Source organism: Solanum tuberosum, unplaced genomic scaffold, assembly GCF_000226075.1.
Source record: "Solanum tuberosum cultivar DM 1-3 516 R44 unplaced genomic scaffold, SolTub_3.0 scf00202, whole genome shotgun sequence".
NCBI lineage: Eukaryota > Viridiplantae > Streptophyta > Magnoliopsida > Solanales > Solanaceae > Solanum > Solanum tuberosum.
This window is the reverse complement of record NW_006239128.1, coordinates 326,094-348,981: the sequence shown is the minus strand read 5'-3', so window position 1 is coordinate 348,981 and position 22,888 is coordinate 326,094. Positions and strand designations below refer to the sequence as shown.

Genomic DNA, 22,888 nt, shown 5'->3' with positions numbered 1-22,888 from the left:
CCTCTCCCCCCCCCCCCCCCAAAAAAAGGCTTGCTTCAGAGTAATTGAGACTTGTCTAATTTTTGTGTGAATTCAGACATTGAATTTTTAATTGTTTAGAAATAAAAATTGCATATTTGGAAACTACATAAAGGTACTACAAATCACAAGTGTTTGTAGTTTAAATAGAGAAAAAAGCCAAAAGTCCCCTAACCTATATCCGGATTTCCAACTACACACTTCAACTTCACTTGAGTCCTATCACCCCCAGGGAGCGATGTAGTTTCAGTTTTAAATAGTTCAGGGGGTTATAGTACTCAAGTGAAGTTGAAGAGTGTAGTTGGAAATCCGGATATAGGTTAGGGGGCTTTTGGCTGTTTTCTCAGTTAAAATAATTAGAACTTATTTAACGAATCATAGTCAAAGGAAAAGCAGTTTGATTCCCAAAATGGTAATGAAAAATCCAGAAATCGGTGACAACCAATGAGAGTCCATTGAGCGCAGCTAAGCTAGAGTAAGGAAAAACCAGTGAGTGGGAGAGAAATATAACTGCTTTAGATTAACAATTCTTACTGCAAGTGTACTAATAACAAACATCTGCAAATTAACGCCTACCTAATAAGCTAACTGACAATTAAACGGATTTGTTATCTTAAGCACCACATTGCAGTATTTACATCACATCCTCCAGTCATGCTATGTCACAGCTCTGCAGTTTAGTATTACCTCTACTTGCATTCCTTCAAAGGTAATCGTGCCAAACTATTTGGGACAGAAGGGCGTTTTATAATTGATGTTCATTTAGACATCATGAGTAGCAAGAGAACATGTTTAGTATATAGAGCTCATTTTTACTTATATTTTGAAGTTCAACTAATGAATTTCGTATATCAAAATGTTGATGCAAACAAGTAAAGTAGTGGGTGCTATAACCCCCACGCAATCAATCAATCAAAAAAAAAGCTCAAAATAGAAGAGAAAGGGCTTCTCGAGACCTCTGATATTGGATGATCTTTTGCCACACTTATACAACATTCAGTATCAAAAGAGTATCTGCTTCTGTCTTTTATTTGTGTGTTCAGGTCTCATATATTTTTGTCTTTCAGGCTTCTAACACCTCCAAGTACTCCTCTTTTTCCTTCACTTGAGATGGAGTCGGAAAAATCAATGATGAGTCAGCTGGGAACTGCTAAAGCTCGTCCAACTGCATTGAGATCTAGAGTAAGAATATACTACTTTTACTTTTCTTACTCCATGATTGCTGAAATAATGCATTTTCTGTAATTTGGTTGAGTATTATATATGATAATATGCTTAATACATGAAATGTTATCTTTCATGAGTTCAAGTTATTTTCACTACACGTCCAACCAGTAGAAGGGATGTAGAGATTTGCAAGAAGCATAATAAAAGGAAAAGTTCTATAAGCAGGTAGAAAGGACCTTGCAGGTATTTTAGTTCAAAACACACATGGTGGCTCCGTTGTTTAGTCAAATGCTATTAGCAACGAAATCATCTTTGTTGATATATCACAGTAATCTTAATGAATTTATTAAAGCAAATAACACGATATACTCATGTGCATTTCCTTTTTGAAGTTTCTCATTAGCATGTGGAATTACCATTGCTCAATCTTTCAAAGTTTTCACCACCTTTTGCAGACGTAAATTTCTAGGAGTGCAATTGTTGTTGGGTAGTAAGGCTTGTTTACCCCTTAATCACAAAGTACGTGCTCTCCTAAAATGTAAACAGATACAGAATTTTGCCTACCACCTGTAGCCTGTAGGGTATGTTCTTCTTCGGTCTTCAGTTTTTCAATAGTATATACCGAATACTGATCCATGGTTAGTTTGGTTCTACGGTAGTATGCTCGCAACCCCTGCTTAGAATTGACACATCCTCATTGTACTCGTTGATGTTCATATTGCGTAGTTTTGTTTGTCGAGCTTCAAAAGTTAGATGATATTGGCTATTAGTGAAATGCATGACAAATGAGAACATAAGAAAATGATTCCTACAGTTAGCACAGTTCTTTGTTATATATATTTGCAACACAATCCAGAGACAACCTATTTTTGTCATAATCTGGAAACTGAAAGAAAATAGACTATAGCTTCTTAAAAGGATAAATTTCTCGGGCAAGGAGGATTCTAGCTGGTAATAAATGGTTTTACTGATTACTCTATCTCCTTATCGAAGAACAGCAGCCACAGCATTTTGCTCTTGAACACGACTAAGAGCAGCTGCAGTAGTCATTGTCACTGGTGGTATTTCGGTCACAACTAAAATACTGATATCTTAAAACCAAAAACCGAACTTTTGAAAAATTAAAGCTGAAAACAGCCCAAAGAATCAAAACTGAAGAATTGACTTAATTCGGTTCGGACCCTTTTTATCGGTTTTAATGTCCACCCCTAACCACCTGCCCCAGTTAAAAATTAAGAATTTCAGATGGAATGTTGGAGCTTCCAGTTAGGCAGTCTTAACTTGAATTTGTTGGGAACCATGGACTGATTTACTATGCAACTTGTTATTCTGGATGCAGTTAGCAAATCCCCAGCCTGAGCCCTCTGGTAGAAGCAATTTAGCATCTAGACAGCCTGCTTCCGCTGCTGGATTAAATACTTCAAATTCAGGTCTTCGAAGACCATCTTCATCTGGTGGATCAAGACCTTCAACTCCAACTGGACGACCCACATTAAGTGCAACATCCTCCTTGACATCAGCAACTAGACGCACATCTACTGCAGCATCCAAAGCAGTGACATCCACTGCGACTTCTAAAACAATGTCAACCACAACCACGTCTCGGCCAGCAAGGTCTTCAACACCAACTTCTCGTTCCACCTTGCCTTCTGCTAAGTCCACGGTTCCTACAAGATCTTCAACACCTACAGCCAGGTCCAGTGCAAGGTCCTCAACACCAACCAGAAACTCCTCAACACTCACAACCAGGGCATCCATTCCTGGATCGAAGTCCACATCAAGGGCAGCAACTCCAACTCGTCGACCTACTTCAGTGTCCAGTACAGCTAATGCTACTGCTCCTTCAATTAAATCTCCGTCTTCGGTAACACCAGCAACCACTACGGCAAGAAATCCTGGAGCCTCACGTCCTAGTTCTCCAACTGTAAAACCCAGACCATGGAAGCCTTCAGATATCCCAGGGCTCTCATATGATGCTCCACCTAATCTACGGACATCACTATCTGACAGGCCAACTTCAGCTACAAGGGGTAGACCTGGAGCACCAAGTGCTAGATCTTCATCCATTGAGCCAGTTACAAATGGAAGGGTTAGACGACAATCTTGCTCTCCAGCAAGAGGACGCCCTCCTAATGGTGTTGTGCGTAGCAGTGGGAGCTCTGTTCCTATTCCAGCTATGAGTCGATTACATGCTAAAGCTAATGATAATGTAAGCCCTGGTATGGTTGGAACTAAGATGGTTGAAAGGGTAATAAATATGCGGAAGCTGGCTCCTCCTGCAAAGCAAGATAATAAACATTCTCCCCGTAATAACTTATATGCGCACTCTGCATCACCTGACAGTACAGGTTTTGGAAGGACATTGTCAAAGAAATCCTTGGACATGGCTATGAGGCATATGGTATGTATATTTCATTTCATGCTGCTATTTAGGCAAAGATTAATACACAAATTTCGCTTGGATAGGCTTTTCAGAGTATGGTCATGAACGTTCTCTATGCAGCATTTCTAGATATTGTCTTTCTTGTGTTAATGCAACATGGTGATCTTCAGAATGAGAACTTCCTGTTTGGGATAATTTTCTGTAGTTTGAACACATGTATAGTGACCATGGGTAGTTTCCCCTTTTTACAAGTATAAAAGTATGTTCTCTTGGTCTTGCTGGAGCTCTATGAAGCTCCGCACATCGTCATCCTTGTTTTTTTTTGCTCTAAGGTTTTGCTTAATTGAGAACATTCCTCTCTCACAGGATATAAGGAGAAGCATCTCCGGAAATCTGCGTCCATCAATGACTAATATTCCAGCATCCTCCATGTACAGTGTAAGATCAGGACCTAACAGAACCAGGACAGTGAGTGTATCTGACTCCCCACTTGCTACGAGCAGCAATGCTAGTTCTGAAGTGAGTGTCAATAACAATACAGTGTGCCTTGATGGGAGTGAAGTTGATGATGCTATTAGCGGTGTTAAAGGTGTTCGATCTCCTGCCTATATGCATGGAAGGTAATGATTGCCCTTCGCTGGTGCAAGATTATAAAATTATAGTTTTGATTCAGTGCCGGAATGAGAGTTTTGGTGCTTGAATTATAATTGTTTCCTGGGAAAAATCAATGCATATGGTCTCCCACGTTATGTAAAGATTGATGCACAGTTAGCTATGAAATTTTAAGCCAGCCTATTCTCGTAAGTTATGTTGTGTGCTTAGAACCATTTTTTGCAAACAAAAAAGCTGGTTCTGAAGTGAGTAGATGATTCCCCAGTTGCTACAAGCAGTAATGTGCCTTAATCTAGTTCCTACTTGTACTTGGGCATGCATTTTACTTCGAAAAATTTGGAAGTTTGTGAATGGAAGTCTTTGAAATTACTTTCAAATTTCATGGCCAGGTAGATATTTGAAGATAGATTTTTGGAATTACTATCAAAATCTATGGTCAAGGACAGTTTAAGTTCAAACCTACAAGGACAATAAAATAGTATAAGCTGGAAAGTTCAGTATGTATAAATTAGTACTCCATATAGTAGTATAAACTAAATCCATTTTTTTTTTAATTTGAAGTTTGATATTCATATCGAAGCCCGATTAACTTTGGTATAACACATTATATGATCATTTTTGGAGGCGGTACTTCCAACAAAATATTTTCCACTCTATGGGTTCGAAACCCCATATTCAATATTCATCCCATTCAATTTTTAATGTTGTAGTTTGATTTAACATAGAGTTTAAGAAGGATTTTTTTTGAAATTTGTGATTTAAAATAAGTAACGGATATTTGTATAGTTATAAATTATTTCATCATCAACGATAAAATAAATATTTTAAAGTTAATTTGTTATTAAGTATAAAAATATGTTTTTTTGGTTCTACTTTAGACAAAAATGAGTTATATAAATTGAGGTACGAAATATTTTGTAATGGATTAAAATGGAAAATATATCAAGAATCAAGTCCGATACCCTTGTATTGGAGTTCGATTATTCCAAACTCATGCCATGTAGGATCTCATTAAGAAGGAAGTGGTTTCTATTAAGGGCCCAAACCTGAAAACGGAGGAGCAGCGAGTAATTACTCCACATGTTCTAAAGGAAAAATAACAAATAATACCTGTCTAGTGTTCACATTTTTCTCTCCTCTTTCTTTTCTCTCTCTCCTTCGATCACATCACCCATGGCCAGTCTATGGCGAGCAGTGATGGGCGACAACACAACTCCATCAACCGACGACTACGACGGAGTAGAATTCTGGGTTAACCCTGAACGAACCGGCTGGCTCACAAAACAAGGCGAGTACATAAAAACCTGGCGTCGCCGGTGGTTCGTGTTGAAACAGGGGAAACTGTTTTGGTTCAAGGAAGCGAATATCAATAGAGGATCGAAACCGCGTGGCGTTGTTCCGGTGGCTAATTGCCTAACAGTGAAAGGAGCTGAAGATGTTCTGAATAAACAATTCGCGTTTGAGCTTTCAACTAGGTCCGATACTATGTATTTTATTGCTGATTCTGAGGAGAAGAAGGAGGATTGGATCAATTCGATCGGACGGTCTATAGTGCAGCACTCTAGATCTGTTACTCGTGATGAAATTCTCGACTATGATAATGATAGCCGGAAATGAAATTATGGTACGTGTATCTTTGCTTTTTTGGGAAATTAATTATTTTCTCTATGTTCGTAGTGTGATTGAGTATATAATTTCTTGTATTTGAAGCTGTAAGTACTCTGTTTGAATTATGAATCTTGTAAATTTGCTGTCATTTGTGAGTTGAAGTTTCTCCTTTGCTTTTTTGACCTGTTAAGGATTTTATCTTACTTTGTTACCTAATTCTGATGGCACTTTAGAGGTATATAACAGTTTGTTTGGATGGTTGTTGTATATCGTTTCATAATGTATCGGATTGTGTTGTATTGTATTGTCTCGATGAATATAATGTTTGGATAGATTGTATCGTTTCCCACCATTACATAATGGCATAGAATAGGAAATCCAGGGATTGATACTGTCCCGTGAACTTTTTATTTTAGTTTCTAGCTATATTAGTTCTTGCATTCGCGAGCTACTCCGCGATGTTGCTCTTTTTTACTCAACATGTCCCAATATTCGTCTCTTAAGGTCTCCTGCAAAATTACATCATGATTTACTAGCATTTAAGACAGGTTCCCTCATTAGTTTTTTATTTTTATGGTAACCGAGAAATCCTCGAGGGTCAATGGGGGACAGTTCAAAGTTCGGTGGAGAATGGGCCCATCCTTCTAGATTTCTAGAGGTACCATGCTTGTCTGGAGCAGGATTCGAACCTGTGGTGTGTGTCTAACACACATCACGCTCTGCATTTACCATTAGACCAAAGCCCTGAGTGTGCTTCCCTCATTGGTTAATCTTTCGTTTCTCTTTTGTGGATTCTAACTTGTATTAATGCACATTTATTCCCATTTCGCACAAGATCAAATGGATTTCAACTTGTATAAATGTGTCTTTCTAAATATGTATACTACCAAATTATGGTGGTCTTGGTTGAGTCCAAGACACCCTAACTTCCAAGGTTAGCACTTTCTAATTCAGCTCTGTGGTGATATATTCATTTGGGTCCTTTTATAGTAGCTCGTTTAGATTGGTCATGTGAATTTGGATCCACATTCTTTTGTAGGTGAGGGTTAACTCTCATTTTCATGTGCCATGAGCATTTTCCTTTTGGCGGTCCTTACCATTACAGCCAGATTGCTTCTTCTTTCTTCTCGTCCTTAATGTTTTGGTTGTGCACAGGGGTAGGTTGGCTGATTACGTCTTTCAGAATACCAAAAAGAAAGGCTTTCTTTTACATAACATTCAGAGTTGCATTATGTCGCTGAGATGATTTTAGATAGCTCTCCCTCTAGTTACATCATTAAAAACTCTGAAGTGTTGTATAATAGAAGAAGAAAAATCCTGAGTTTCATTAACAATAGTGTCTCATGATACCACAAGATATTGCATGATATGGCCATAGAGATATCTATTTACTTTCTCTCGCGGAATTAAAGAACTGGTTCTTTTTGGAATGAAATATGCTACAGATGAGAGCCTTTTAATACCGAGAGATTTGGTTTTTGGCTAGATTTCTCAGGCTCACATCTACATACTTGCCAAGTTAAGTATTTCAGCCTATTTAGTAGTTTTAGATGTTGCCTTATAACTGAAACTGATCAGAAAAATAAAATTTCTCTTCCACCTGCTTTCTTTTGTCAATTTCAGCATCTTGATTTAGTTTCATTAGGAGTCTTTACAATTACTGTGTCAAGAAGTTGGTTTTAGTTAGCGCCGGAGCTTGGTTGAAGTGGCAAAGGTTGAGGGACTTGTGACTTAGATCAAAAGCTCAAGCCCTATGCCATCCCGACTAACCCTAGTATTTAAGTGGGGGAAGGTAGAGGGGTGGACCCATTATTCCCGAGTTTTGAAGGTTGCAATTGGTCTTAAAAGGTTGGACTCGGAAGGATTTCTCGGTCATTAAAAAAAGAGCTGGTTTCTAATTTGTCCTTTAGCTTAACCTGTACATCAACACCAGCATTTTCTTCAACCAATATCTATGCAAATTTTGTTCATCCAACTTGGGTCCTGCTGTAAAGTTGTTTATGGTTGTAGTGGTGTTGTGTATAACAATTTTCCACATATTTGAATATGCATACAAACTTGTTGACCCAAACGAAAGAAGCTCTTTTGTGACCGGATTTGCTTGCTCACATCTCGACTAATTCTTTGAGGTATAGGTTACCTCTCACCAGCACAGATATGGAGTAATTCTATCCACGGAGGTCTAAATAAAAACACCTAAGGGTCATTTGGTAGGACATATTAGAGAATCTAAAAAACATGTATTAGCTATGGTATCATTTAATCCTTTGTTTGGTAAAGGCCAAATATCAAACCAAATAGTGGATAGGAAATAGCTCCTAACATAACTAATCCAGCATTACTAATACACTCTATTCATTACTATTCTTATACACTCTACCAAAAAACCTCCTAATGTTTTTGTCTCCGCTAGAATATGAACCTAAAACCTTGTGGTTTTCAACCCACAAGGAATTAACAGAAATGAAATGAATTTGTGGGGTTCTCTAAGCTTTTCACTTGTCTTGATAGCTAAAGTAGTGACTATTACCACTTGTATACTGAAGGTTGCTAGAACCACATGCATAGTTTAACAGGACACAAGAACATTACAACGAAGACCCTTGAAGCAAACTAGAAATCTCAGTCCAACGATTAACTTAATCGACATTTAAATTTCGATAACTCGATGAAATAAACAAGTAGTAGAAGATAAGAGCTACATAAAAATAAAAATTGCTGACGATGAAGTTGCTCCTCCAAGAAAACTAGGGGTCATGAATTTCAATTTTAACGACTTGGCCATCATCAAATGGATCTCTCTTTGGTGCTGCTGGTGGTGCTGCAACCCTAGGTGGTCCTCTTCCCTTCTTCTTGTTCCTTGGCCTTGCCTAAACCAATTCATACAGTCAATATTTGTTGAAAATACCAATCAAAATTATTGAAACAACTATTGTTTTCCGCTATATCTGGCAAATCTAACGAACATAAAAAAAGAACGTTAGTGGTTAATGAAGTGGGTTGAGAACTATGAAGTCGCAGATTCAAATTTCAATAGAGACAAAAATAACACTAGGCAATTTATCTCATTGTTTCAAACATATATCTTCAAAATTATAAGGGGTTAATTCGTCTGAAATTTATGAATATTTTAATCTCAGTATAAGATTCTACAACATTAATATAGCATTTGGTTGTAGGCATTAAACTCCCGCATCAATTATGCAAAACCTTATACACCAGAAATCTTATTTGATCAATGAATTATTTTATATGGAACTAAAATACGTTCAATCAAATGTGGAAAAAAAAGTTATTTCATATTTCCACCGTGATAGTTAGTATATCATATTAACTAATTTTATTTATCAGTTTCAAAAAATATTTAGACATGAATATTTAAATATATCTCTATAATCGACTCGAATACCCTATCTGTATTTTAATAATTAAATAGATAAGCAAGAATATCTCATGAAATTATTTTATCCATCTTCTATATGGAATAGTAAACTCATCACTTCAAGCTAATACCTTAATTCAAATATGTAATTTATCTCGAAATTATTGTTCTTATTCTACTATCAAACCAGAATATAAATATAGGATTCTTCTCCTAATTGTAAAATATAGGGGTGTAATCTGAAACTAAGTCATATTAAGGAGGTGTTATCCTGCAATAAACCAAAATATGCTAAGAAAGTAAGCAGCAGAACTCACATTGCCAAAGGAGTGATTGAACCGCTTGCCTTTCGCCGTCTTCTTATCACCTCTACCGCAGTAAACTGAATTCAAATCAAATCCAAAATAAATAAAATTATTTCAATTTCTCGAACTGAAATTGCAATCATCACAAAATTCACAAACATGAATTCGAAGGTATGTGATTCATACTCAATGGGAGATTTGAATCGGTGAGAGACAAAGACGAAATTGATGCTGAAGGAGACGCCGCCGCTATTGAAACGCTGCCGGCGACGGAGTGAGAACGAGAGAAGGATAAATTAGGAGAGAGAGAAGCCATGGATTGAACAGTAGCCATAGGAACTGAACCAACTAACAACGACGCCATTGCAGCAGCTCAAGTGATAGAATTGAGTTTTGAGTTTTTATTTGTGGTGGTTCTATAGCTTTTTATTGTGTTTCTAGATAATGTCTAAAGAGGCCCTTTGTTTTATCTTTTTTTATTCAAAATACCCCTGAATTAAGGTAAAATTGACTTATTTTGAAAAAAATGGTAAGTGTTGCTTGGATGGTAAATACTACTCATTTTCAATTATAAGGTTGTAAGTTTGAGTCATTAAGGAATCAAATATCTTTTATCCAAAAATATATCGAGCGATAAATTTAACTTGTAAAGGGTCGTTTGATAGAAGGGATAAGGAATAATAGTTTTGAGATAGAATACATTTAGTTAGGAATATTAATTAGTTTTGAAATTGTTTATCTTACTATTTATACTATAATAATTAAATAGGTTATCTCATATACATAGAGAGAGAGGGAGAGAGTTAGATTATTAATTTCATTGTATATCTCAATTCATGAGATATTTTCTCATCTCCGCAAACGACCCCTTCTATAATTGGGTGTGCAGCTTATAAGTGGGTTGATTAAATTAGCTTTTATAAGTACATTTTTATTTTTATTTATTTATCGACATTTTGGTAAACCTAAATAATACTTATTATAAGTTAAAATCAATCAAAAATCATAAGTTCGTCATACCTCAATTTATAAGCTTTTTTTTTTTTGGTTAATCAACTCTTTTGTTATGATTTTATCCCAATATAATATGTAATTTTTTTTAATCAAGAGTCTATCGAAATAGTTATCTATTCGTATAAAAAGTAAGTGTAAAGTCCATATACATCTTGATCCTACTATATGTTATTGTTGTCGTCTTATGGAACTTCCAAATTCTAACTTTTAATTATCCTGTATTCTATTCCGTAATTCGTCCTTTATTAGGTAAAATTCTTTTTAGAATTTATATATTTTGTAAATAGCCTTAAGAACATCTTAGTAATTTTAACATATATAATAATGAGGAGGAGGGGTAATGAGATAAATGTACTCCCTTTGTCTCATATTATTTGTCTACATTACTAAAAATATTTATCTTAAATTACTTGTTAAATTACAAAATAAAAAAGAATTAATTATATTTTTTCCATTTTGTACCTTAAATTATTTCTTTTTAAAAAAATATAAATATTGTAAAGTTCCTCCATCGTTAATTTGAATATTGATTGATAAGACACGTAAACAAAATGTATAAAAAATAATTATAAGGGAAAATTAAAATAATATATTTTTTATATTTCTTAAAAAACGTGTAAAAGGAAAAAAAAATGTACGCTAACATACAATGGAGGGAGTATCACATGATGATTAATCATACAGGACTCCTGGTCTAAGCCTCAGAAGAAGAGACATTCCCAATTGATTATGTTTTTTTTACCAAACTCACTCAAAAATACAAAAATATACTAATAATAACAAGTCTGTCAATAGATGAAAATACCCTGCTCTACAAAAAATTGAGAACTCAATTCACTTATTATAGACCACAAAATTGATCCCGAACTATGATCTTTCCTTTGACAGTACAGATTCATATAGCTGACCTCAACTTGTTTGGTATTGAACCGTAGATGTTGTTGTTGGTGAACAGCTCCCATGCAAATCACTCTATACTCAATCTAGACATAGAAAATCAAGAACAAATAATATAGCCATTTCCCTACAGAAAAAACACAATAGACCGATCATTCACGTTAGCATTTATTCAAATGTGTGATTTACAAGACAAAAGTTTATCTAAGTCGACGTCTAGAGGAACTTCTTCTCCACTCTGTAGTTATGGGAATCTCACCATTTTCTCCTTAGTTGATGCATTTCTTGAACAGTCTTTTTTCCTCTATGACTAAACTTCTTCACCCTTTTTGTTATTGATAGGAGAAGTACTACTTGGTAGGAAACAAGTTTCCTCGCCGCCTGTGCTCCACAAGAAATTGGCATATGTACATCTATAATAAGAGTTCCTAGGCTCAGCTGCCACTGCCTGTTGGTATCTTTCTTCAGCTCCCCATAAGTCGTTCTTAACCTTCCACAAGAAGATCGCATACTGACATAGGGCCTCTGCATCCGGTGGTTCCACTTGGACTGCCCGTTTGAAGCACTCCTCCGCCCTGTTACAACCAAATGACTCATCGTCTGAAATTATAGAAAACAAACTACTCTTCTATCCCAAACTAATCCAGGTTGACTATATGAACTCTATGTAACTATTTCTCTCTATTCGTGTCCGTTTCGTTTTGTTGTTCGAAACTACAAACAGAAAAAAAGGACAGGTCTTCCCTGTTCTATTCTCCAACCAAAAGCACATCTCAGGTCATGTCTAACATTGACAGAACAAAGATTTTCACTAAGGGGATTCAAAATATAAAAGAGTAAATACAAGAAGAAGGTAAGATTCCTAAGCCGAGGGTCTATCGGAAACCGTCTCTCTAGTCTCTACCTTCCAAGGTAGGGGTAAGATTTGTGTACACTCTACCCTCCATAGACCCCACTTGTAGAATTACACTTGGTAGTTGTAGTTGTTGTACAAGAAGAAGCGAAGGATTCAACATCTATCATATAAACATAAAAATAATTTTAACTTTTCATATAAAGTATAATTTTATATCGAAAGGGGTCCAAATGAAACCCCTTGAGCCTCCTAGCTCCGCCCGATGTCTAATAGTACCATTTCCAAGCTATGAATCTGAGATGCTACTTATCTCAACACTAAATCGTGTTGTTCCCAAGATCGCCAAGAATTTTCCAAAAGTTGCTCAAGTGATCTTTTCAAAATCTTGGCATCAGCAAACTATAATCTAGGGAATGGGCTTCAAATAATTGAAATATGAGTAGCACTGTCAAAAACAACAATAATGTAACTAGGCTGGCTAGAACATGCAAACTCAATAACCCGATTTTTGCTTACTCTTCTTGAAACTTGAGAGATTGCAAAGATCAAAAAGCAACTTTTGAAAATTTAGAGAAAAAAGAGGAACTACAATATTAGGTCACAGAGGAACTAATTCTCCATTCCATGTTCTTTAACACAATAAGAAAAGGAGTTAACGCAACCTGAGCAATGATACACCGACCAAAGGTATACACAGTCATTGTGTGCTTTCTTTGTGCACTGGCACAACAGAATTCTATGTTGCTCGATGTACTAGCCTTAAGTTTAGATGTATGGCTTTTCTATGTGACGACAACAACAACAACAACATACCAAGTGTAATCTCAAACTAGTAGAGTCTGAGGAGAGTAGAGTTTACGCAGACCTTACTCCTACCTTAGAAGTAGAGATGTTGTTTATGACAGACCCCTGGCTCAAGGAAAACCAGTCCAAGGCATTCTGAACAGTAACTACAGCAAAAAATTCGATAATGGAAGTACAAAAAACGACAAACAGTGACAGAAATCATAGGACAAAGAAACTATAGGAGCAATACTAAGACTACTAGTATGGACAAATATTGAGACAATACACTACTACCTACTAACCTACTATCCAAATCCGTTTCCTCCACAACCTCCTATCTAAGATCATATCATATATTATGTAAGAAAAGGGAAGTTGAAGAAATTACCTATTATTATCTCGAACGAAAACTTTCAGAAAGTGTGCATAATTGCATAGCAAAAGAGTGTTATTAGGCTCATGAGTCAGATTCATCTGATAAACAAGATCAGCCTTATAATAGTCAACACTATTATCTGGTTCAATCTCCACTGACAATGGTGAAACAAACTTCGACATGACTTCATGATCAAAGCCAATACCCTTTAGACCCCTCATATTCAAAGTTTCATCTTGTATTGAATCCCACAATTCTTTCTCTTCATCACTCCACACTACTTTTGACTCATCTTGAGGAACAATATCAGGATAATGAACTTTTAGATATGTTTGATCACAATTCTCTCCCGAAGCAGAGTGAACACTAAAATTAGCCAAGAGTATCATTACATACATCATTAACATTGGTGTTTGCGAAAATACTTGTCGAAAAAGACATACAAATGATGCATACATATCCCCTTGCACTTTATCAATAATCATTTCTAAATCTTCATTACACATTGATTCCCTCATATGCAATGCATAAGTTTGCAACTCCACAATAATAAACACCATAGAGTTAAAAGCCTTTGATGTGCAAGAATTTGTTGCCTTTAAGTCTTTAAATCTACCAGACTCCCATTGATATTTCTTTTGCATCATTCTAAGTGACAATGGAAGTCCAAAACTTTTAGCTTTTTGTTCAATATGTGCCCATGAAATTACCTCCCTTTCTGGCCAATATGGTGGTTCTGGCTCAATACCAAGCAAACTTGGCTCAAGAGACTCAAATTTTGATGGAAAAATTGAATCTTTACTCCCAAAAATTGCACAAGACCCTTCATTTTCCCCTCTTTCAATCCCTTCACCATCAAATTGTTCTTCACCAAATCTTGAACTACAACAACATGGTTGTATGCTACTATGACCTTTAGAGTCATTTTTCTCAAAATATTGTGACCTAAGTTTCTTTGGGCTAAAAAGAACAAGTTTACAAATAAAGTTTGGATTTTTATGACCCCATTTGTTTGATTTTGGAGATGAATAGAGAAAAGAAAGGGTTGAAGGAGAAGAGGATTGAAGAAGAAGAGAATTTTGGAGTTTCATAATTAGTATAATACCTATTTTTTGGTCATTATTTAAGAGTAAATAGGCAAAATGTATGGAGAGGAAGTAGAACAAAATAGGCACAAGAAGTGGTCAAATCAAAACAAAATATGAAAGAAAAAAAAACAACAGAAAACCCGTGAGGAAAGGGGACTTTTTTATTTAGATCTCTAAAAAGGAAGAAAACTATTTTTTGAGTTTCAAGATCTTGAAACACTTCAACTAATTCCCACTCCGTTTCGTTCAGAAGTTAACGTGATACATAAATTTTAAAAATTATTAAGTAATTATTATTTTTTATTTGATATATTTATTGAGAAAATAAGGATTGATATAACTATTTTGTCATATTTCTCTATTAATTAATATTTGGTAGTAATGGATCTTAAAAAATAATTCGATCAATAAATTATTAATGTTAAAGATAAGATATAGAAAAATAATAGTAATTATCTTCTCTGGTGACAATAAAAAGGATCTTGAAAAATAATTGGATCAATAAATAATTAATGTTAAAGATAAGATATAGAAAAATAATAGTAATTATCTTCTCAAGTGACAATAAAAAGAAGAAAAAAATTGAGATAGTGGACAAATAAAATGAATAGAAGGAGTATTTTATAAGTTGTTAGTATTTAACTGAAACACATGCATACTCAAAATTGAAGTATTTACTTATTAGCTGGAAAAAAAATAAAAAATTGTATCATGCCTAAATTTATTACTTCCAAATTTCCAAAATTTCCTTATTTCAAAATAATAATTTATATTTAGCTAAAATTTCAAAAATATCTTTTAGCCTTATTTCTAACTTCTTGAAAGTTATCATCAAATGATGTGATAGAGTAGATGAGATTACTCCTTTTTTTAATTAAAAGTTTTAGGTTCGAACTATGGTTATGAAATAATTTTTTTTTAAGAAAGTACTCCCTTCTGAATGAGGCTCTATGCAACATAAATCTGAAATAGTTGAGCTCTAATATAGATATCAAATACTTAATAAAAAAAATCTAAAAAAATTATTTTTCAATCTTTTCTACTAGATAATCTATAGAATTTTTATGCCAAGATAATCAATTCTATCATCTTCTATTAACAAATAAATTACATTGATTTAATAAGAGAAATACAAGTGAACCAAAAAAAAACATGATAAGAATGATAGCAACGTGTACTAATCCGAGTCACATACACGTAAGGGGAAATCATATCCCAATAAGAGAAACATAAAATTTCCACCTATATAGTAAGTACTAAAAAACAACTATTTTTGTTGGTTTAAATGTACGCCACTAACTATATAATAAAAATGTTCATCACCTAACATATTTTCTCGTCTGTTTTTATTTGTCTATTATATTAAAAATATTTATTTATTTTATATTATTTATTTTCTAACAATTAGATGACGTATAAGAATAAGAGTGATATATTGAAAGCCTCATTTTTGAATGGACACTCTGTAATTCGTTATTCGAATTAAATTGAAATTCTAACGCGGTTCGAATACCTGGATTTTTTTAACTTTTTTTTGAAAAAATGATATAATATGATTATTTTTAAAAAATCTAAAAAGATAAAAAGAAAACGTCAAACATTTATCAAAGAGAAAGTATTCCTATCTTCCACGATTTTTATAAAATTAAAATTTTTATAAATTTTAATTCTAAATTTGCTTCAATTTATCTCACAAGAGAAACTTTAAGGCCTCTTCGTCAACTCTCCTTTGAAGTTAGTGGAAGTGTAAATATATAACTACGATAATAAATTAAAGAAGGTACTCCATTTCAAAATAAATAAATTTTTGGATTGAATCGCACTCTTAAAGAAATTTAGTTAATTGTATTAGCGAAAAAAGATAGTAAATATATTATTTAACTTTACCATTTTAAACGGATATATTTACTCATTTAAAGAATTGTGCATATATATCTTTATTGTCTAATAAATTATGCATGTAAATAGACCATTCTTATCTAATAAATATTTGTTTCTTTATATTTTGATTCTGCTCATTCAAAATCTTGATTTGTTACTAATAAAAATCAAGAAAAATAAATCGAAGAAAATATATGACAATGATAATATTTTCATTTGATTTGATATAACATGAATAAATTTTGACCATTTATTTTCGCTTTATAATATACGTGTTGGATTGATTTTCCATTGTTGCATACAAACAAACAAAAGAGTGCAACTTTTTCCAAGTACCAAGAATTGACATTAAAAAATAAAAAAGAGTGCAATCCTTTTTATCTTGTGTTAATTTCTTTCTAATTTGATTTTAAAGTTAAGCTTTTTTAGTTCTCAACTTTAGACCTTTAGGGCTAATATAACTAATTTTGAAATTAATTTTAGGCTTACCCGTTTTATAAGAGAACGGTTCAACTGATTAGGTGGTCTGGCGCATTATTTACTGTGCTCTATTTAAAGCACTGTACATTATTCGGGGTGATTAAAAAGAATTATACCCTGTTGATAGTGTCCTTGTCCCTTAATAATCAGGCTACCCTCGGATTCTTTCCTCCAGATATTAATGAGGTGGGCGGAAAGGAGAGCCCAACTTATAATTATATATTGATACATATATTCCTTGTCATTCTAATCTTGATATAGTTCCAATAGGCCTAGCTTTTGACTCTCATATATGGTTGAGATGAAATCGTACGATAACTAATTCTGATTAATTTAAGATGAGTTTATCTCATATTTGGTTGGATAAAATGCAGGATAACTAATTCTGATTAATTTTAAGACAAATTTCTCTCATGTTTAGTTGGATAAATCGCAGGATAAATTATCATAGAACTATAGTGTTATTTTTATCCTATTTGAAGGTAGAATAACAATCCCCTGATAACTAATTCAAAATAACTTGTTCCCGTTCAAACGAGTCAATACCATTGTCAACTTTAACCGTACCAGAAAAAGCCCAAAATAGTCTCTTCTCTTGTTTTTGGGTTAGAAAAGAAGACCCGGCCCAAAACAAAGCTTCACCCGTGTTTTCCAATCCGCAAAACCCTAGCAACTTCACTCACACACAGTTCTCTCCATCTTACAGTTCTTCGTATTTTGCTCGCTCACAGTGGATAACAACAATGGCGTCCAGCGATCAAACAGTGTTGCAATTTTCGCCATCATCAGCGAGCTTGTCGGCTAAAGTTCATCCTTTGGTCATTTTCAACATCTGCGATTGCTTTGTGAGGCGCCCTGACCAAGCCGAGCGTATCATAGGCACTCTTCTCGGTTCTGTGTTACCTGATGGTACTGTTGACGTTAGGAATTGTTATGCCGTTCCGCACAGCGAGTCTGAAGATCAGGTTTGCCTCTCATTACTGCAGATTCTCTTAATTTTAGTCCTTTTTAGATTGATTTTTCTGGAATGAATCGGAAATGAGCTGTATTTCGATTGTAACTCTTTCTCTCCGTTTGGGTGATTTTTGTGTAATTTTTTGGTTAACGACATGAATCAAATGAGCAATTTTTAGTGATTTTTTCGAACTTAGAGAACGTTATTGTTGCTTATATTACTTTATTGATAAAATATCGCTGATTAGGGTGCACATGGTATTTGTGCATGATAAATTGTGTCTAGACCATGCAAATGCTGAGTGAAAATACTTAGAGAAAGGAATATATTTTGTAGAAATGTAGTTGCATTTTAGTAACACTGAGTGATATTTACTAGTTTATAGATCTTGTTAACCTAGTGTGTGTGAATTTGAATTTTATTGTTTGCTTTAGAGCTTAATAGTTCAGGTGTTTTTAGCCAATCAGTATGACAAGAAACTTAATGTGTATTAATTCAAATGGAGAAGTATAGATAGCGGCCATTTTGCACCGTGTTTTTCTGAGGTGCAGTAAATGAAGAAAATTTAAGGTGCATTAGTTAGAAACTAGATAATTTCATGTTTGGTGTCATTGCAAAGGAAGGACTTATTTGGTAGGTTGGGGTGGGGGTAGGGAAGAGTTTCAAGAGAAGATGAATGACTCTTTGCAGCAACGTGTATTCTGTAATCTGAATCCTTATTGCTAGTTTGTGGCTTGAACTAACCTGTAAATATCACCAGTGTTAACAATTTTGTACAATATAAAAGTTATATCTGGTTCTTGATCTGTCTTAACCATATCTAAGAAGTGATCAGATAATGGATCCATTTACCCAGTGCCTTTCACTGGAGTGACAACATGAACTCATGGAGTGACGGTCCAACTAATAAAGACCTTAATGTTTACCGAATTCTAATATGTTAGTTGTTTCAGTTTTATTTCTTTGCTCTTAGTTACAGTTGTTACTTTAATTGATTGCAACTAAGCTCCTTCCCCATTACATTTCTAAAAGAAGCAATTTCACATAGAAAGTCTAGATGAAAATGCAAAGAAAGAGACAATGAAAAATAGTTGAAGTTATGTAGACATATCAAACTAATACACCAAGATTTGTTTGGATAAAACTGTTAGCAAGGTTTTGGAATAGGTCCGAAACAATTGATGTTTTAGGCTTGGGCACAATGAAGGAATTCACTAACTCCTATAAATTAAGAGTGGTTTGACTAAAATACCCTTAATTATAATTTTATTTTCTTAGTTGAGATAAATAACATGGTGATTAGGAATGTGTCAAAGGGAAAATTTGAGAAAAAGAATTAAATACCTTCTTGGTTTTGTGAAACATCAATTGTTATGGAACCACTTTTAAAACATCAATTATTTTGGATGGAAGGGAATAACAAATAGTTATTTAGCATTTAATTGTAGAAGTAGAAAGTTGAGGTAAATGCCATGAGAGAGGGAGAGGGGAGAAATACCTGCATTTAACCTTATATTTTGAATTTGGAGAGTGGTTGTTTTTTGTTGCAAGATGGTGTCAAGAATGAATGACATGTCGATGAAAGAGTCTGCAAGAACTACACAGGCACACAAATTTATGTAGAATTTTTTTATATGTTCTAAATACTCTTAGAGCTAATACATCTTACAAAAATGTCTTCAATTCATCCTGTTTTGCCAAATTGTTGTTTCTTTTCTCGTGATGGTATTCTCAACTCCATGATTCTAAAACGATACCCCCATTTGTAATATAGAGCTTCTTGTAATGTGCTTTTATTTTATTACTTTTTCTGAACTTTTGGGCATTCCTTCTTTTAAAGGTTGCACTGGATATTGATTACCATCATAACATGTTATCGTCTCATCAGAAGGTGAATCCAAAGGAAGTGATTGTTGGATGGTAATTCTCGATATATTTATGCCCTTTTATTTTATGCTTTTGTGTTTATTCCCCAACTTGCTTGGAATTAAGGCACAATTGTTGTTTGTTTCATCTTTTACATTTATGCTACTTGAATATTTGGTGAATAATCTGGAATGATGGAAATAGTATTTGTTCGGATAAGCGAGGCTGAGAGGAGTGGTACTAGCCTCTATATTTTGCATGTACAAAACATGAAATAATGACTGCATTTGTCAAGATACAATTCTTTCCGCCTTCTTTTATATATTATAAAACATTAGGCAACTTTTCCAGGTTCTTTTTTCCTTGAACATCCCACAACATCCACCCTAAGTTTTGGTTGGTGGATTTATGCACCTCCTATTTTGTGTGGTAGTCAACATATCAAACACTTCGAATACTTGAGCTGATGAATTTGTGGATATCTCATGCTTAAACATTCCAGGTTTTCTACTGGTTTTGGAGTCACTGGTGGTAGTGCTTTGATCCAAGAGTTTTATTCTAGAGAAACTTCAAATCCTATCCATTTGACTGTTGATACTGGATTTCAAAATGGGGAAGCTTCGATAAAAGGTTTTGTCTCTGTGCATTTGTCTCTTGGAGATCAGCCACTTGCTGCTCAATTCCAGGAAATTCCGTTGGATCTACGCATGGTTGAAGCTGAAAGGGTTGGATGTATGTCTCTACTTCCCTTCCCTTCCAAATAGAGTAGGCCCTATTTTACTGCTTATTGACTTAGCTATGTCCATGTGCATTGGTCAGATTGGATGGAAGAGGGGTTAGGTGATTTATGTAATTGAGAACTGTTGGTGAGATTTTCTTATAACAATGAGGGTTGATCAGGGTATTTTTGTATAAAGTATTCATCTCAAGTATATTATACAAAAAGTAGCCATATTGTTAATGTGTTTAAGTCGAGAAGTAGTGTTTATATATAGATTGGTTGAAACAATAGGTTTTATTTCCTGTTCGCAATGGAAATCCTTACTGGGACTTTCTTGTGCCCCTTGATGCAGTTGATATGCTCAAGACAACAACTGTGGACAAACTTCCCAATGATCTTGAAGGAATGGAAGCATCAATGGAGCGATTACTTGCTCTTATTGATGATGTCCACAAATATGTTGATGATGTCGTGGTAACAGTAACTTTCCCTTGCCTTAATTTAGCAAGCTTCTATGGTTTGTCGTCTCTAAGTCTTCATATTGGGTTTCATTTGTAGGAAGGACGTCTACCCCAGGATAACAAAACAGGAAGATTCATTGCTGATACCGTGGCTACAATTCCTAAACTCTCACCCCAAGCCTTTGATAAGCTTGTGAATGATGGTCTTCAGGTAGTGTTTTCGCCCTTACTATGTTTATGCTGTTGCTTCCCTGCCCCCTTTCCCGACCCAGAATGTAGGTAGGAGACTCTTTACTACTGGTTAAGTCACTTTGGTTCGATCTGGGTTATCTTACCATGAATTTATCTTTATTTGTAGGACCAATTGCTTTTGCTGTATTTGGCAAGCCTCACGAGGACTCAACTCAGCTTTGCAGAGAAGTTGAATACCGCTGCTCAGATTCTGTGATTGATGATTTCATTCTCGTAATGCAAGGCCAGATTTTTGACCGGGTGACTGAATGGTCTGACTTTTCTCATCGCGATCAATCCTCTTGATAGATGAGGCTCATGGGTTTCAAGTATTGGCTCAGAGTACTCAATAGGTTAACTAGACATACAATTTTCCGTGCGAGAGAGACTCAGAGTACTCGATAGGTTATAGGTCAGAGGTGTAAGGATACATAAGTTTCCATCTTTTTGTAATTGTCTTTCATGGCATTAACAGTTGTTAATTGAAAATGTCCAGTACCTTTGACAGCTCCAGTTCGATTATTTTTTTCCCAAACAGAAAATAGTTAACATACATAAAACTTTCTTGAATTTGGCACAGTTTGCAACTTGCACAACCTAAATTATGCTATGGTTGTATTACACTTTGATTTCCCAAGTAATAGTTGGGGGAAATTTTGGGAAATAGTGTTTGTCCATACAATTTGCCATTAGTTGGCAAATATTTTTGGTAAATATCCCAAATTTCCAAATACTAGTTTTTTCTAGTATTTGGGCCAAATTTCATTATTTGGGATCTTTTAAAAATTGAAATTTTACACCAAATTTTTATCTTTTATAAAAACACCCTCTATAGTAATTATTTGCATTTTATACATAATTTTTTATGTGAATATCAAAATAGCGATGAAATATTCAATAAATATGAAAATTACCATATGATTGTTGAAAAAAATGAAGAACGATCAGCCTATGCTAACAAAGTCATGTTTTATGTAATAAAAACTTATAATTAATTTCGATAATTTTTACAGCTTATGAAGTCATTTGCTATGTAATAGCAATTTATGATTTATTTGGGATCTTTTGAAAATTGAAATTTTACACCAAACTTTTATCTTTTACAAAAACACATTCTATAGTAGTTGTTTGCGTTGTATTACATAATTTTTTACGTATACACCAAAATAGTGATGAAATATTCGGTAAATATGAAAGTGATGATATTGTTGTTAATGAAAATGATGAACAATTGACTCAGGGTAACAAAGTCATGTGTTTTGTCTACTTCACAATGTATGGAATGATGTTTGTTGCACTCACTCCAAACTACCACATTGCTCTAGTGTCATGGACACTACTTGTTATTTGTTGCAACGAAGATCCAATTGACTTGTAATACAAACTTATGGTTAGTTTTGATAGTTTTTAAATCATATTTTTCTAAAAAAGTGAAATATGTTTTCCAAATACTATGGCCAAACACATGGTGAATTTCACTCAAATTTTCAACCAAATAATATTTGCCAAGAATATTTGGAAATCTATAGCCAAACACTAGCTAATATTTTCCGTCTATTATCACCTTATCATGGCCGTTAGAGAGAATTATTGAAAACACTTCTAAACTTAGCATGGATCATTAGTTTCATTCTCAAATTATTGATAGCCTTAAGAACATTCATTTACTTGACTAACTGAACTTAGATACACCCCCGATCTTTCTACATGAGTGAAATACATCCCTAAATTCTCGTTAAGTTTGTTGGTGTTTTCAACACCTTTCTCGGCATTTTATTAAGAGCTCTATACTCTTACAAGA

General features: G+C 34.3%; 5 protein-coding genes across 6 annotated transcripts in view; 3 read left to right on the top strand and 2 right to left on the bottom strand.

Annotated features, from left to right (window-relative positions):
- Positions 1-4,475, top strand: part of LOC102587517 (uncharacterized serine-rich protein C215.13) — a 6,648-nt gene extending 2,173 nt beyond the window's left edge. The window contains exons 3-5 of the mRNA XM_006355604.2: positions 1,086-1,200; positions 2,525-3,586; positions 3,935-4,475. Of these exons, the coding sequence (XP_006355666.1) occupies positions 1,086-1,200; positions 2,525-3,586; positions 3,935-4,192 (1,435 nt within the window). The 3' untranslated portion in view covers positions 4,193-4,475. The remainder of the gene's footprint in view (positions 1-1,085; positions 1,201-2,524; positions 3,587-3,934) is intronic.
- A 787-nt stretch (positions 4,476-5,262) lies between these two features.
- Positions 5,263-6,044, top strand: LOC102587189 (pleckstrin homology domain-containing protein 1-like). The gene has a single exon (XM_006355603.2). It carries the CDS (start codon positions 5,354-5,356, stop codon positions 5,795-5,797), a length of 444 nt encoding a protein of 147 aa, XP_006355665.1. The 5' UTR covers positions 5,263-5,353; the 3' UTR covers positions 5,798-6,044.
- Positions 6,045-8,296: 2,252 nt separating this feature from the next.
- On the bottom strand, positions 8,297-9,891 carry LOC102586850 (30S ribosomal protein S31, chloroplastic). The gene is made up of 3 exons (XM_006355602.2): positions 9,662-9,891; positions 9,488-9,552; positions 8,297-8,658 (listed from the first exon to the last, which is right to left on the bottom strand). Exons 1-3 carry the CDS (start codon positions 9,837-9,839, stop codon positions 8,536-8,538), a joined length of 366 nt encoding a protein of 121 aa, XP_006355664.1. The 5' UTR covers positions 9,840-9,891; the 3' UTR covers positions 8,297-8,535.
- A 1,419-nt stretch (positions 9,892-11,310) lies between these two features.
- Positions 11,311-14,637, bottom strand: LOC102586406 (uncharacterized). 2 transcript variants are annotated; one of them, XR_367935.2, is made up of 3 exons: positions 13,417-14,637; positions 11,646-11,961; positions 11,311-11,513 (listed from the first exon to the last, which is right to left on the bottom strand). XR_367935.2 is itself a non-coding variant. In XM_006355601.2 (2 exons), exons 1-2 carry the CDS (start codon positions 14,493-14,495, stop codon positions 11,697-11,699), a joined length of 1,344 nt encoding a protein of 447 aa, XP_006355663.1. In that variant the 5' UTR covers positions 14,496-14,637; the 3' UTR covers positions 11,311-11,696. The 2 variants fall into 2 exon arrangements, 1 of the variants encoding a protein (XP_006355663.1); XM_006355601.2 differs by having other exon boundaries at positions 11,311-11,961.
- A 2,844-nt stretch (positions 14,638-17,481) lies between these two features.
- Positions 17,482-21,600, top strand: LOC102586073 (eukaryotic translation initiation factor 3 subunit F). The gene is made up of 6 exons (XM_006355600.2): positions 17,482-17,818; positions 19,649-19,728; positions 20,177-20,406; positions 20,748-20,869; positions 20,954-21,067; positions 21,215-21,600. Exons 1-6 carry the CDS (start codon positions 17,597-17,599, stop codon positions 21,302-21,304), a joined length of 858 nt encoding a protein of 285 aa, XP_006355662.1. The 5' UTR covers positions 17,482-17,596; the 3' UTR covers positions 21,305-21,600.
- Positions 21,601-22,888: the final 1,288 nt, after the last annotated feature.

Excerpts from the sequence above, each read along its gene's own strand:
- LOC102587189 (XM_006355603.2), top strand. The coding sequence starts at position 5,354 with ATGGCCAGTCTATGGCGAGCAGTGATGGGCGACAACACAACTCCATCA.
- LOC102586850 (XM_006355602.2), bottom strand. The coding sequence starts at position 9,839 with ATGGCGTCGTTGTTAGTTGGTTCAGTTCCTATGGCTACTGTTCAATCC. Across the intron at positions 9,553-9,661 it reads CGATTCAAATCTCCCATTGA|TTTACTGCGGTAGAGGTGAT; the intron begins GTATGAATCACA and ends ATTTGAATTCAG. Across the intron at positions 8,659-9,487 it reads TCAATCACTCCTTTGGCAAT|GCAAGGCCAAGGAACAAGAA; the intron begins GTGAGTTCTGCT and ends GAATTGGTTTAG.
- LOC102586406 (XM_006355601.2), bottom strand. The coding sequence starts at position 14,495 with ATGAAACTCCAAAATTCTCTTCTTCTTCAATCCTCTTCTCCTTCAACC. Across the intron at positions 11,962-13,416 it reads TTCGTTCGAGATAATAATAG|GGCGGAGGAGTGCTTCAAAC; the intron begins GTAATTTCTTCA and ends TGGTTGTAACAG.
- LOC102586073 (XM_006355600.2), top strand. The coding sequence starts at position 17,597 with ATGGCGTCCAGCGATCAAACAGTGTTGCAATTTTCGCCATCATCAGCG. Across the intron at positions 17,819-19,648 it reads ACAGCGAGTCTGAAGATCAG|GTTGCACTGGATATTGATTA; the intron begins GTTTGCCTCTCA and ends CTTCTTTTAAAG. Across the intron at positions 20,870-20,953 it reads AATATGTTGATGATGTCGTG|GAAGGACGTCTACCCCAGGA; the intron begins GTAACAGTAACT and ends TTTCATTTGTAG.